The following is a 14,389-nucleotide window of genomic DNA, read 5'->3' as shown; positions in this document are numbered from 1 at the left end:
GAGCTCCCAATCTGCTCATATTAATCCCTTGGAACAAATTCCTGGGAAATACGGCTGGTCATCTTTCCAAAATGTATTAAAAGGAATTAACTTCAATAAATATATATGGCATTACTCCAGATAAATATGAAAAGGCATTTAAATTTCTCTCCACATTCTCTTATCAAAAACAAATGATTTAACCTAGAAAAGAAGTGACGTGTCACTGAATCAGGCCATTAGTAGGCAAATGATTAGGTTAATCAACTTCAGTAGGTATCACAATCAGATCCATTCCCTTGAAATTACAGACAAAAAAGTAAAGCACAATGACTCCTCATCAAAATTCATCCTTGAGACTTAACATTATGCTATAAAGGCTCACTGATCTAGGTAGTTGCTTTTAGTCTAGAATTTTTACAATTTGTTGCCTCCAGGACTTGTTAAACCACTAAAGACATGCTCCAAAATAGGCCATGGGTCATTTGTAAGCATACTGATAGTCTAGTGTGCATTTCATCACTTTTTTTCCATCGGAATACTCAGCTATCTTCCAGTATTTTACACATAATACTTGAATTATTTAGAATCATACAAACCAGAATTTTATTATCTAAAGAAAGACTTCAATCATTTGAAAACCAGATGGACAACACAAAAATTTGTTTCTTGTAAGTACTTTTAAGTCCAGCTAATACAGTCTGGCTGGTAGTCAAATACCAATAATATACTAAATAACTAAAAACTTGCTAGTTTTTCACTATTGGTAAATAAAGGCCTGAGGGTTCCAAGAATATTAAAGTGTTAGGATGTTTACAAATTCACAAATTGAACTAATCTTTTCCACAAGGAGCCTCCACTAAGTGATAAGTAAATTATTGGCCCCTTGGAATGTCCTCCTACTGTTTTTAAGCATTAAAAAAAAAAAAAGCAGCTGGGCGCGGTGGCTCACACCTGTAATCCCAGTACTTTGGGAGGCCGAGGCAGGCGGATCACAAGGTCAAGAGATTGAAACCATGCTGGCCAAAATGGTGAAACCCTGTCTCTATTAAAAACACAAAAATTAGCTGGGCGTGGTGGTGCACACCTGTGGTCCCAGCTCCTTGGGAGGCTGAAGCAGGAGAATCGCTGAACCAGGGAGGCAGAGGTTGTGGTGAGCTGAGATCGCACCACTGCACTCCAGCCTGGGCACAGAGCCGGACTCCGTCTCCAAAAAAAAAAAAAAAAAAAAAAAAAGCATATTTTCTGTTGCCTCTCTTTACTTCCCACTGGAAAACTTTTCCTTCAAGAATAAAAAATAAAAATGAAGAAAAAACAACAAGTAATTGCCTTCTGAGAATTTCATCCCCTGACTTCATTTGGTATTACTGGGAACACTGCCAGACAAAGGAGTTCTGCATGCTGGTGGAAGTTTATTTACCATTTAGCATCTTTCCTACATTTGGGTGATCTACTATTTGAGAGTTATATACTTTTAAAAAAAGAAAGAAGAAAAATCAGCCAGAAAGCTATGAGTGAGCTGACAAATTATGAAAGAGAATTACTGAGAATAAAGTAATATAAGTCAGCTTGAATGACATTCTTGCTGTGTCTAAAAAGTCATATGCAATTAAGGGTTGGAATTTGCTAGAAGAGAGATAGGTATTTTTCTATAGGACAAGTATTTGATATGAATGGTGCATCTTAAATTCTGTGATAATGCATATATGATACAATTTTGAAATACAAAGGGAAATTTGAGAAAATCACTTATTTATTAAGTATCCCGGGAGAAGCCAGGGGAAGCTTAACTCTATCCTAGCAATAATTAAGGTTGACTTTAAAAAAAAAATTAGATGCTGCTAGATGCCAACGTTTTGTCTATTTCTGATTCCTCAAAGGCTAAAAAAAAGTACCTGACATATATCCATGTTTTGCGAATCAAAGTAAAATATGTTAAAATTCATCTTGCAGGCTAGCACACTCACATCTGACACAGCTCTCTGCTTTGTACTGGGCAGGAATCAAGCAAGTTCCCTTTTTTAGATATCTAAAACAATATTTATTCCATATGTTTTCTAGCATTCAAGATTTTTCACTATTATATCCTCAATCCTACCAAGAAAACTGAAGTCAATCGGTTCATAATACCTTTTAATGTTATAATATCTGTTCTTATTTTTTCTTTTCTCTCTTTCTATTAGAAATATCTTTTTTTTTTTAGCAGAGTCTCGCTCTTTCTCCCAGGCTGGAGTGCAGCGGCGCAATCTTGGCTCACTGCAGCCTCTGCCTCCAGGGCTCAAGCTATTCTGTCTCAGTCTTGCGAGTAGCTGAGACTACAGTCACATGCCATCACTCCTGGCTAATTTTTGTATCTTTAGTAGAAGTGGGGTTTCACCATCTTGGTCAGGCTGGTCTCAAACTCCTGACCTCAGGTGCCACCTGCCTTGGCCTCCCAAAGTGCCGGGATTACAAGCGTGAGCCACTGCCCCTGGCCTCTACTTTCTTTTCAAAGCTTACCCATCTGTACTTTTTGGTGGATTTATCCAGTATTTCATTTGCAAACAGGGTCAGTTTCTCTGATATAGTGTAAATGGCTGGTATGGGGTAGGGGTGGGGGTGGGTTTCCGGTGAGGAAAACACATGAAGAAGTGCCAAAAGGACCACTCTGGAAGAAAGCACATTCCCTTCCCTGAACCGCACCATTTCCTCAGTCCTGAATCAGCTCACTATTGAGAATTTTCAGTGTTTTCTTTTCCACACTAATTCTTTTCATCTGCCAGTAATTAAGACACACATCTCACCTTAGCATTAAAAATAAACAAATAAGTAAGTAAATAAATAAATCACTCTTGCTGCCACCTCTTTCTGCAATCCCAACTTTCTTTTAAAACAAAGCTCTTCCAAGAGACTCTTCTGGTATCTTACACTATTCTCTTCTATATTCTTCTTTCCACCACTTCTTTCTCAAAACTGTTTTTTGAAAGTTCACTAATGTCCTCCTAATCACTAAACCCAGAGACATCTGCTACATTTTTAATTTTCTTGAACCTTGGTCTGTGATTTCATTCCTCTTCTTGGTGTAACTACTTTTGGTTCTGAATCATTTCTCCTCCACCTGGTCTCTAGTAAGATCATGCACACTCATATTAACTCCCTCCTCAGCTTGTTTCTAGTCTTTATAGCATATTTTCCAAAAATCAGACTTTTATTCTGTTTTTTCTTTTAATATTTTTCTGGGAGCCTATCTACTGGAGGAGCTCAATTATCTCCTGTATGATTAGCATTCCCAAACTGACGCCCTTTGTTCTAATCAGGCCTCGAGTATGTGCCTGAAACTTCGTTTTGGAATTGTCACCTTCACTTGTCACTTAATATTGCCAACCCTGAACTCATCATCTTTCATCTAAACTGTTCTATGTTAATGGTCCTAATTCTTATAGTACTCAGTTTCAAACTCTTGACCCTCTTAACTTCCTCTGCCTATCTAGTCAATGAAGTATAGCGTTCTCCAGATTATCCCTTCACAGTAATTGCTGTAAGAGTTGCCATCCAAAAGCATTTATACAGAAGTTATAAAAAAATTCACATATATTCAAATGTGTCCCACACTCTTCTCAGTTCAGACTTTTACCAAAGCTTTTTCATCCACCTTTTCCTCTGTACTTTCAAAAGCTTACCCATCCTTAAAGCCACACCTCAGGTATCATCACTTCTCAGAGGTATTTCCTAGTCTACTAGGGAGTAAGAAATGCTCTTCCACCTAAATCCTATCTCACTTTGTATATATGCAGTCTTTTTTTTTTTTTTTTTTTTTGATATGGAGTCTCGTTCTGTTGCCCAGGCTGGAGTGCAGTGGCATGATCTTGGCTCACTGCAACCTCCGCCTCCAGGGTTCGAGAGATTCTCCTGTCTCAACCTCCCGAGTATCTGGGATTACAGACACCCACCATCATGCCTGGCTAATTATTATTATTATTATTATTTGTATTTTTAGTGGAGACGGGGTTTCACCATGTTGGACAGGCTGGTCTCAAACTCCTGACCTCTGGTGATCTGCCTGCCTCGGCCTCCCAATATATATATATAGTCTTATTACACTTTGTATATATGTCACTTAATGATGGGGATTTTGTTGTGGGAACATCATAGAGTATACTTACACAAACCAGATGGTATAGCCTATTATACACCTAGGCTATATGCTACAGCCTATTGTTACTAGGCTACAAATCTGTGCAGCATGTTACTGTACTGAAAAATGTAGGCAATTGTAACAAATGGCATTTGTGTATCTAAACATAGAAAAGGCATACTGAAAACATGGTATTATAATTTTATGTGACCACCATCATATATACTGTCATTCACAGATATGTCATCATGCACCACATACTGTATGTAATGTTGCATCTATCAGATTGCCTTATATGTGAATTATATATACAAATATTGCTGTATTTCCAACCATAATTTGTGAGCTCTTGGAAAGCAGTATACTTGTCTTTTCAGTTGTCTTCAGTTAGACCCACCACAGTGCTGTAAACATAGGAAGTGCTTAGAAACCAGTTCTAAATTAACTAAGATGGGACTTGAGCAAGGCTTTGGAGTAAACTATTAAGAGGTCTGTGTTCAAGTGCAACTTGTCTGAAGTTCCCCTTGAAAAGCTGGAAGGCTTTAGACATATTGACCAAGGAGATAATAGCAATAAAAGAAGGGATCAATTATCCAAAACATGAAAACATTATTGTTGTTATTATTATTATTACTATTATTATTATTATTATTTCGTCAGCAGGGAATTGAAATCAGATAAGAAGTTATTACTTAAGACTTAATTTATCTACCTGAAATTTCCAAATTCTTTGGAAATTCTCTTTCTTTTTAACGTTTTTTGCTATGGTTCTTATTGTTCTTATCTTTTGGTGTGTTGTGTTTGTTTTTTACTTTGACAGTTTTCATCTGAGTTGAGGAATCAAAATGGGACAAAGGTATACTATATTTAGAATAGCTATTTTGCTGGTTAAGAGATCCAAAAAAGACTTGATGTTGATAATGGTAATTCATGCAAGCCGATTTTAATGCTTTTGCTTTTTAGAACCACCTCAGGCTTTCAAATATAATCAAATTTTATTTATGAAAATAGCTTTTGTTTATATGTGGAATTCTCACATTTTCTAGCTATATGCAATATTTGGAATTTTAAAAATTTTGTTCTTTTTATACTGAAAGTTAACAAAAACCATACTGTACAATTGTGAGGTTTTTTTTTTGTCAATTTATATTGACATAGTGATCAATCTAAACCTGAAGATAAATTATACCAAAGTAAGCAAAATAGAGAGTAAATGATGTATATCTTAAACAATAATTTTCTATATATAACACTACCTTGCTTTGAAGAGACATGTCCTCAACAACTTGCTTGGCATGTTTTGAATATCAAAATGTTTTGGTGGCAATCACCAGAAACCATGGACCTTCTTACTTGCACTTATCTTTACATTTTTACTGGTTTAGAATCATGAAGAATTTACTCTATGTTAATTTAATCCCTTCATTACTGACCTTGCAGCAAATTTTGATTTAAAATTTTATAGATGTGTACAGAGGAAGAGTTTTCAGAGAAAATGAAGGGGAGGTGAGAGGGAGGGAAATAAAGTAAGGCATAAATTCTTTTAGATGATCCTAATTTAATTGGTTTACATTATTTACTAATCAAATTGATACTGGACAGAAATAAAATCAGTCATTAAAATGTGAACTAAAACAATTGATTGACTTGGTTTTGTTTTCCTAGTGACCTGAATTAAATAGAGTTATTCACACAAGTTTAATGACAACACAAGAACAAATCAGCTTTGTAAACACTTGGGAGAAGCCCCCACTTTCCAATGAACTTTCATTTACAGTATTGCACATTCAACTGCCCTTCGTAATTTATATATTTTTTAGTAGCAAATACAAAATGTGTGCAATAGAAGCAAAAATTTCCACCCACTTAATTTTTATTTTGCATGTTTACAGTCAGGTAACCATAGGCTGCCTTGTGAGAAATTATTTTTACATTTCTTCACAAAGTGCTCTAGGAGGAGAAATAATTTTCTCAGTGTAAAGCTCAGCCTTTATTCCATCAGGGAAAGTAATTATGAAAGCAAAACAAATCCACATTGTCTAATTAGGTCATTAAAAAGCATAAATGCGTCATGGAAGCTTTTCTCTTTGCCTAAGACATAAAGCAAGACAATGAAAACACTCTGGTAATATAGAAAGATTTAGAATTTGTTTCTTTTCAAAAATAATAGGTCCTTTCATCTTTCTGTTTCCCTCAGATGAAAAGAGTTAATTTAGAGACAAAATCTTGTAATTAGTTCAGAGTTTATTCTGATTATATTTCAAAATATTTAACCAAAAACAGGAAGCTGGAGAAAAAAGAAAATACACGGAAAAATTGTCAAAGGAAATGAATAAAGAGAGTGGGTTGCTGATCAAAATGTATTCTGCCGAGACAAGATGAATATAAAATCTATATTCATATAAACACAACCAATCTGGGATACCAGAAAGCTCTTAGAAGGAATATCCTGGCATCTGCCTTTGGGATTTGAAATCCAGACTTTAATTATAGTTAACTTAAATAAAAACAAATGGCATGGTTATTTTGCCTCTTCCTCGCTCTACATTTTATTATCTCTTGAGTTTTAGAAAACCCGTGGCTGAAAGTGTTACAAAACGAAACGTGAAAAAGAAAAGGAAAAGAAACTTACCTGTGATCCTCTTGGCCCTCGTTTGTGGTCCCATTCTGAATGCCCCATGAGCTGGAAAGATGAAAATTATAATAAGTTAAATGATTATTTTACCTGACAAACATTTTTCTTCTTTATTTTAAAGAATAATCAGGTTGTTCCAATCTTTATTAGTAATATATTAAATAGCTATCATGAATAAATTAACATACCTAAATTAGTAGCAAACTCCTGGTTTGATAGCTAATATTTCAACTTCTAATCATTTTGAGAGTATTTTAATATCACTGTGTGATAAAAGAATCTACTGTGTAGCTCTGTCAGGAATGTCCTAGATAGATGTTAAACCATGTAAAGCTTTATTTGCATATTATTAAGCCTTTAGCTTTTTAAGAAAATATTCTGGGTAAATGACTACTGCAGTTAAATCTACTGCCGCAAATGATAAGAACCAGAAGGCCAAATCAGTTCAATAATTTTTAATCCTCCGTCAAAACTATAAAAGTCTTGAGAGTTCTAAAGAGTAAAATTATTAAATATTTAATATGAAATATGCCCACATAGTCACAAAATGTAGATTTTTAATAATAACCTATAAAATATCATCACGTTATTCCTATGGTGGTAATATCCCTGAGCTACCTTGCTTACAAAGAAGAATATTTACTTATTGAAAATAACATTTAACATTAAGAATATTAAGGAAATAAAAGATATTGACTCAGAGAAATGAAACTCCATTCATCTGTCAGTAATCTCATTAGTCATCAGTACCAGCTGAAGAAGTATTTACAACTAATAAGCTAGCACACCAATAAGATGGACTATAAATGAATTTATGTACGTTATTAGCTTTTCTGTATAGCAGCAATGACTCCTAAGTAGACTTAACAACAAACAACTGTTCACAATAGCAACAAAAATAATATGCCTTTGAATATTATCAAGAAATGTTTGATAACCATATACAGAAAATGGTAAAAATTTACTGAAGACATACAGTGCTACTGGTAAAGAAGACTTAATTCTATAAACTATTGAGTGCTCAATTCTACTCAAACAAATTTAACTAGATTTCAGGTTTAACTAGATTTCAATCAAAAGCTAACAGTATTTTTAATTTTGAAAGAACATAAATTTCATTGGAGAGTATAAACATATATAATCAGTTATGTCAGATGAATAAGTGTAGCAATACAATGGAGAACATGAGAACTATACCTCATGATGTTATACAGTGTGCTGAAGTTTGCTAAGAGGGTAGATTTTAGGTTATTTCACCAAACACAAAGTTAAAACTATGAGAGACGATCGATGTTAATTTACTTGACCTTAGTAATTACTTTACATTGTAAATATACATCAAAATATTATGTTGTACACCTCAAGTATATACAATAAAAAAGAATCCATTAGAGGCCGGGGCGCGGTGGCTTATGCCTGTAATCCTAGTATTTCGGGAAGCCAAGGCGGGCGGATTTCCTGTGGTGAGGAGTTCGAGACCAGACGGGTCAACCCTGTCTCTACTAAAAGTACAAAAATTAGCCAGGCGTGGTAGCGTGCACCTGTAGCCCCAGCTACTTGGGAGGTTGAGGCGGGGGAATTGCTTGAACTTGGGAGGCAGAGATTGCAGTGACCCAAGATCGCACGCCACTGCACTCCAGCCTGAAAGACAACGTGAGACTCCATCTCAAAAGAAAAGAATCCATTAGAAAATGTTACAAGTGATGAAAATACCTTTCTGGTTATTAAGATATATTATAAAACTTAACCAAATTTGGGGATGATGGTTTAGCATTAAAAATGCAAATGAATGAAATAATTTGGAATAAATATACGTATGTGTGCCAACAAAATATAAGCAAGAAAACATCAAAAATATTTTGTATTTGATGAATTATTCAACTAATGAAAAAAAGGAGTTCATGACCAGCCTGGCCAACATGGTGAAACCCCTTCTCTACTAAAAATACAAAAATTAGGTGGGTGTGGTGGGGCACGCCTATAATCCCAGATACTTGGGAGGTTGAGGCAGGAGAATCGCTTGAACCTGAAAGGCCAAGATTGCAGTGAGCTGAGATCGCGCTGCTGCACTCCAGCCTGAGCGACAGAGTGACACCCTGTCTCAGAAAAAAAGAAAAAGAAAAAGAAAAATAGACTTTTGAGGGTACAAAATAATTAGAGCCTAACCTTATAATAAATGGTAATATTAATTATAGATTTAAAAGACAAATTTTTAAAAAGACAAAACTGTAAATATAAAATAGAATAAAATCCAGGTAAATACTCAACCTATCTTGGGAAATAAAAAAAAAATTAAAGAAATCGAAATCTTTTTTTAAAGACTTTTTTTTATTACAAAAGAGGACAAATTGATCTGGCTATATAAAACTTTAGAGTATTTGCACAAATGTCACATTGGTAAAATATCTGTAGTAAACTTAGGTAAAGAATAATATCTTCAAGATATCAAGGGTTCTTACAAATTTGAAAGAATCCCAACCCTAGTAAACAACTGAGGGAAGAGTGAGAACAACTTACAAAATAAATAGATCTATGGAAAGACATTTAACTTTATTGGAAGTAAAAGAAATTCAATATAAACAATGACAAGATACTACTATTGCCTATTATATTTGCAAATTAATAATGTTGAATATTTGGAAAACAAGGAGTAAACTAAGCATATATATTGCTACTATATAACAAATATATATTTATACACATTGTATATATATATTTACACACATATAAAATATATATAATACATATATTATTAAAAATTCATACCCTTTGAACCAGTAAACTAAGATCTAAAAATCCAGTAACTATAATGTGCTACTAATTGTTTATCCAACAAAAGGGAAATTACTCAATAGATTACAGTATACAAAATGATACCATAGAGCAATTAAAATTTGGCTTCCAAGGCCTTTATAAAAAAGAACATGTGAAATGTTCACGGTATAATAAGTAAAAAACATAACAAGGTAATTTAATGAATTTTAAGCTACTCATTTTTAACAGACATAGTCAATTGTTTTAAGCCTTGGAATTATCATGATGATTTAATTGTAGTTTGGCTAGCACACAATTTTGGGTACACTGACCCAGATAATCATTATATAAAATTGAATGCTTACATAGTAGATATTTCTTTAATGCTTTAATTTTTTAATTTATGGATTTATTGGCATTATATCATCTCAAAAATATTTATTGATACTAAAGATGATTATAATATGGTTCACAAGCAATAATTAACTAATGAAATAAGTAGTATGATTTAGAAACATAAATTAAAATCAGTTAGTTGTTCACTAGAACTATCAAAAACAATTCTTGACACATTTCAAACATTGACAATACCTTACATTAAAATAGGAAGATGAGATCATTATTTTTGGCAACTTTAAAGTGGCAATAAATTGAGCAATAGGCTTCTAGTGAAATGATTTATCAAAATCTTCTGGAAGATTTACAAAATGCTGACTATTAAAACTGTTATCCTCCTTGCTAATGAATTTAAACTAACAGGATCAAAATAAGGTGGTAAATTCTCCTATCACAACTAAAAGAGGTAAATAAATCTTACAAACACAAGTTGTAATCCACAATATATTGATTTAAGAGAGAATATTTCATGATGACAGTAAGTCAAAAAGGAAACATTTTTGTAGGACCAGAATTAAAATGAGGAAAGCATGTAATTCACTGCCTTCTGCCATTAATAATCTTAACGATGACGATTTTAGTCAAAGAACAAAAACACTCAAAATGTAGACTAATTTGGGTCATCATTTACTCCAGAAGATAAGATCAATTTGGTAATTTGCAAATCAGAGCTTGTAAGATGCATTTCAAAAAATTCACTATCTAAATTTGACTTTTTCTTTTAAAGCATAAAACAGTAAAATTTGCCAAGTGTGTTATGTATCAGAGAGTTATTTCCTAGCATTATATAACAAACTGAGAAATATGCAGGGCAAAGAAATTCTTTTCCATTCTTATTTATATATTAATATCATCTTTATATTATATTTGAAAGGTATGAGCTGACCAAGAATGTGGTAGTATTTTAAAATGTACACTATGGCTACTTTTTTCAAAGTAATAAAAAATGTTACAGAAATCTACATCCTATGTGAAATATATTCAAAAAGAATGAACTCTGCATATGACAAATGAGATACTGTAATGTTCTACAGTCAATAAGAGCACCAAAGGAAGTAAACAGGATCTTTCTCCTTTTGGATTTGAAGAATACAAAGTGTTTATCATTAAACTTCCATTTCTAATTAAAATAATCTGAGCCAAAATGTAGCATTTATTATTTCAGTGTATTTTCTTTTCTTTTTTTTTTTTTTAATGCAAAGAAAGAGGCAATGATGGGGGTAGGGACTGCATAGTGTCAGAGCTTTATTCCTTCCCACGATTATAGCATTCTGGCCACTAGATGGGGCATGGGGTGGAGAGTGGGAGATGTAAGGATAAACTTCATATTAGCGCATGACGGCATATGAATTTTTATCCTATTTGTATAAAAAATATTTTCCTGTCATAAAAACATAGTTCTCAGATAAAGGATGAAAGACTACAATAAGCAGCATATTGTCAGAATCCATTAAAAAAAACTACTCATAGTGTGATAAACTGACTTAATATTACAGATTATTTAAAATAAAATGAGGCATTTAGCTACTGGTAAGTACTCCTATTAAACAGAGCCATAGGGATAAATGTTTCACAAAGACATCTCCCTAGCCCTTTCTTGATGTGTGATTACAACAAATAAAAAAAATGGTTATTCACAATAAATAGTAAAGAAGACAGCTTGCACATTGAGGTCAATGAATTTCAGAATTAAGTGCAAAATGATGTTGATATTATTTCAAAGAGAAAGTCAAAACATCCTTTCAATTAAACAGATAAGATTAGTGTTAAGTTGCAGATGACCAAAGTAATCATTTGACATTATCATAGTAGCAGATAAAAGACGTTAATGGGCCACAGACAATGAGGAAAAGAAATAGAAACTGTGGAATTTTCCTTTTTGCAAAATAATTCATTTTGACGAAACTTTCAAGAGAAATGAATAGCAGCATGCTACTTAAGCAATTCTGGGAAAAGAGAAACTTTATTAAGATGATATGATACTCTTTTTGGAGAAGGAATGCTTATGATTTTAAGATTAGTTACATAAAGTTGCTAGAAACATAAAACAGAGAGGGAGCGATTGAGACTGGAAAAATAAATAAAAGTAAGTTTAAATATATTCTAGTTGATAAGAGTACATAACTACTTAATTCAGGGAGAAAAAAAATGTTTGTCTCTCACCATCTATAAAAAATACCCTCTGGCTATTTTATGATTACTCCTCTGGGTAATGACATTTTAATAAGCATCTTACCAGAAGGTCTGGGGATATATAGGTCACCAAGGTTATGCCTGCAAATGGCAAATAAAATCTTTCCGTCTGATGAAGAAATTCTCTAAAAAAAAATTTTTTTAAAAGAGAATGTTTCTTCTCTTCTCAGTTCTCATTAACCAAGATAGGCACAATGAAGACCCTTAAATTTATTCCTGGCAAACAAAGTAAACTTCCTTGAAAAGAAACACAATCTGTTATAGAAAGCATTTTGAAAATCCTAACTGCTTTGACACTAAGTCATTTTGATCCTTATGGAATAAATTCTTCTCTCTGTCTTTTATTTTTAATAATAAATTTCTACATCACAGCCTTCAGCTAACAGTATGTTACACAGTACTTAGCTCCAAGGAAAACAAAACTGCTGCCAAACACAGAATTTAAAAAGTTCACAGGAGAAGCAAAGAAGAAGTCAGCATGGAAACAAAAAGGTTCTATCCAAGCAGAGATATTTTTAACAATAGCATGAGAAATAGATTGCTGAAAATATATTTCTGTAGGTAAAATATTTTGCTTTCATGTTTATATGTTTTTCTCCTGTTGTTTGTTTACGTAAAAATTAACGCCCTTTTAGGGGCTTCTCGGGAGAAAAAATTCACCACAACTATTACTAAAGGGATGAAAGCTGAAGGAGGACTGTAACTAGATGGGAAATAAAAAATTATTATTTGTGTGTACCTTAAAGAGGTGAGAAGTTTTAGATATGAAAAAAGGGATAACGATGGAAAGTAATAGTCACCACAGTTATCTTTGCACTACTCTCAAGAAAACTATTCTTTTACAGCAGCTGAAGACGGCTAAAACGTATTTCTGAAGACATATAAAATATACATATAAGGATGTAAAGGTTACCACACAGTCCACTTTCTATTTCATCATGTACTCATTAAGTAAAAATGTATTGTATGCCTATTATGTGCAAAGCACTGTTCTAGGCACAAACTGTATGCCATTGAACAAAACAAGATGTATCTCTGCCTCCTGGCTATTATATTTTAGTGAAGGAAGAAGATAAACACAGAAACATAGTATACCAGGTGATGATAAAGCTATAAAGAAGCTTAGAATAGAATAAACGAAGGGAGAACGAGTAGGGGTAATGGATGGTAGGGGCTGGAAGCAGAGGTAAGTTTATATAAGTACAGTAGATCGAAAAAGTCCTTTCTGAAAAAAGTGACATTTTATCAGATAATTGTATAAAGAGCCAGACACACAAACCTGGGGGAAATGCATGCCAGACAGAGGAAATAGAAGATGTAAAGGCTCTGAGGCGGGAGCAGGAACGGTACCTTAGGAGCAGCAAAGCATCTCTATGTTAAATTTAAAAAGGGATTGGATCTTTGTGATCATAGCTATATATTTGGTATTTACTATTTTCCTTTAGTATAAAATTGGTCTACAAGTTAATTATTAGCTTCATTAATTCAAAATTACAAGAAAAAATTCTCTAGGGAAATACTAATACACCAGGGATTCTTCTGTCCCCAAACTCTTACTTAATTCCATTCAATACAACAAGAATTTATAGAATATGCACCACATGCCACAAAGACACCCTTATATTAGTCATACTAAATAATACAATTTTATTGTCCCTTTACATATGGGTTTTGTTTTTCAAGAGTCACAAAATGCATGAGAGCAGGGGTTGCCTTTTAGAACCACATTTACTCTGATGAGCACACAGTTTTTGATTTGATAAGAAACTAAAAGCACTTCTTTAACCTGGGCATGTTTGATTGGATTCTTTCCTTGGCATACTCTTTTTCCTTAATTTCTATGCTACCTATATTTGCTCTCTGCAGCATTCCATGTGAGAAGATGAGCCTGAACTGTATATGTCTCCCTTGACTGCAGGCTCTAGCAGAGGTCAGTGCTCTGGATTGGGAAGATCTCTGCTAGTTTAGGCCAGTCTCAGCACCTGTCTAGTCATTTTGGGAAATTGTTCTTATTTTTTTTTGGTGGTCCTTTCCTGGGTCTCTTCTTATCAACGGAGTAAGAATGTCAAAATTACCTTGCACTCTTCAGAAAAGTAAGAGTGGAAGTCTGCATTTGGTCTGGGGCTTAGGCCAAAGAAGCTAACAGAATTCCTGGGGTTGCCATATACTGTTTCTCAGCCCTCCAGGCGTCAATACTGGGACTTGGGATCTAGAAAGACCTAATACAGGTGGTGCTGAAAAAGACTTACCCGCCTGCATAATTTTTTTTAAATCTCTGCTGGCAGGAACCGCCTGCATAACTTAATTTACAAACTAGA

General features: G+C 33.7%; 1 protein-coding gene across 3 annotated transcripts in view; it reads right to left on the bottom strand.

The window, feature by feature from the left end:
- PDE3A (phosphodiesterase 3A) overlaps positions 1-14,389 on the bottom strand; it is a 316,338-nt gene that overhangs the window by 124,970 nt on the left and 176,979 nt on the right. For all 3 annotated transcript variants that reach the window (XM_003816547.6, XM_063593031.1, XM_055095464.2), the window contains exon 2: positions 6,726-6,776. In XM_003816547.6, coding sequence (XP_003816595.3) covers positions 6,726-6,776 — 51 coding nt within the window. The remainder of the gene's footprint in view (positions 1-6,725; positions 6,777-14,389) is intronic.

The sequence above is a fragment of the Pan paniscus genome, chromosome 10 (assembly GCF_029289425.2).
Source record: "Pan paniscus chromosome 10, NHGRI_mPanPan1-v2.0_pri, whole genome shotgun sequence".
In the NCBI taxonomy this organism is placed as follows: Eukaryota; Metazoa; Chordata; class Mammalia; order Primates; family Hominidae; genus Pan; species Pan paniscus.
The sequence above is the reverse complement of the archived record's forward strand: the minus strand, read 5'-3'. Positions and strand labels throughout refer to the sequence as shown.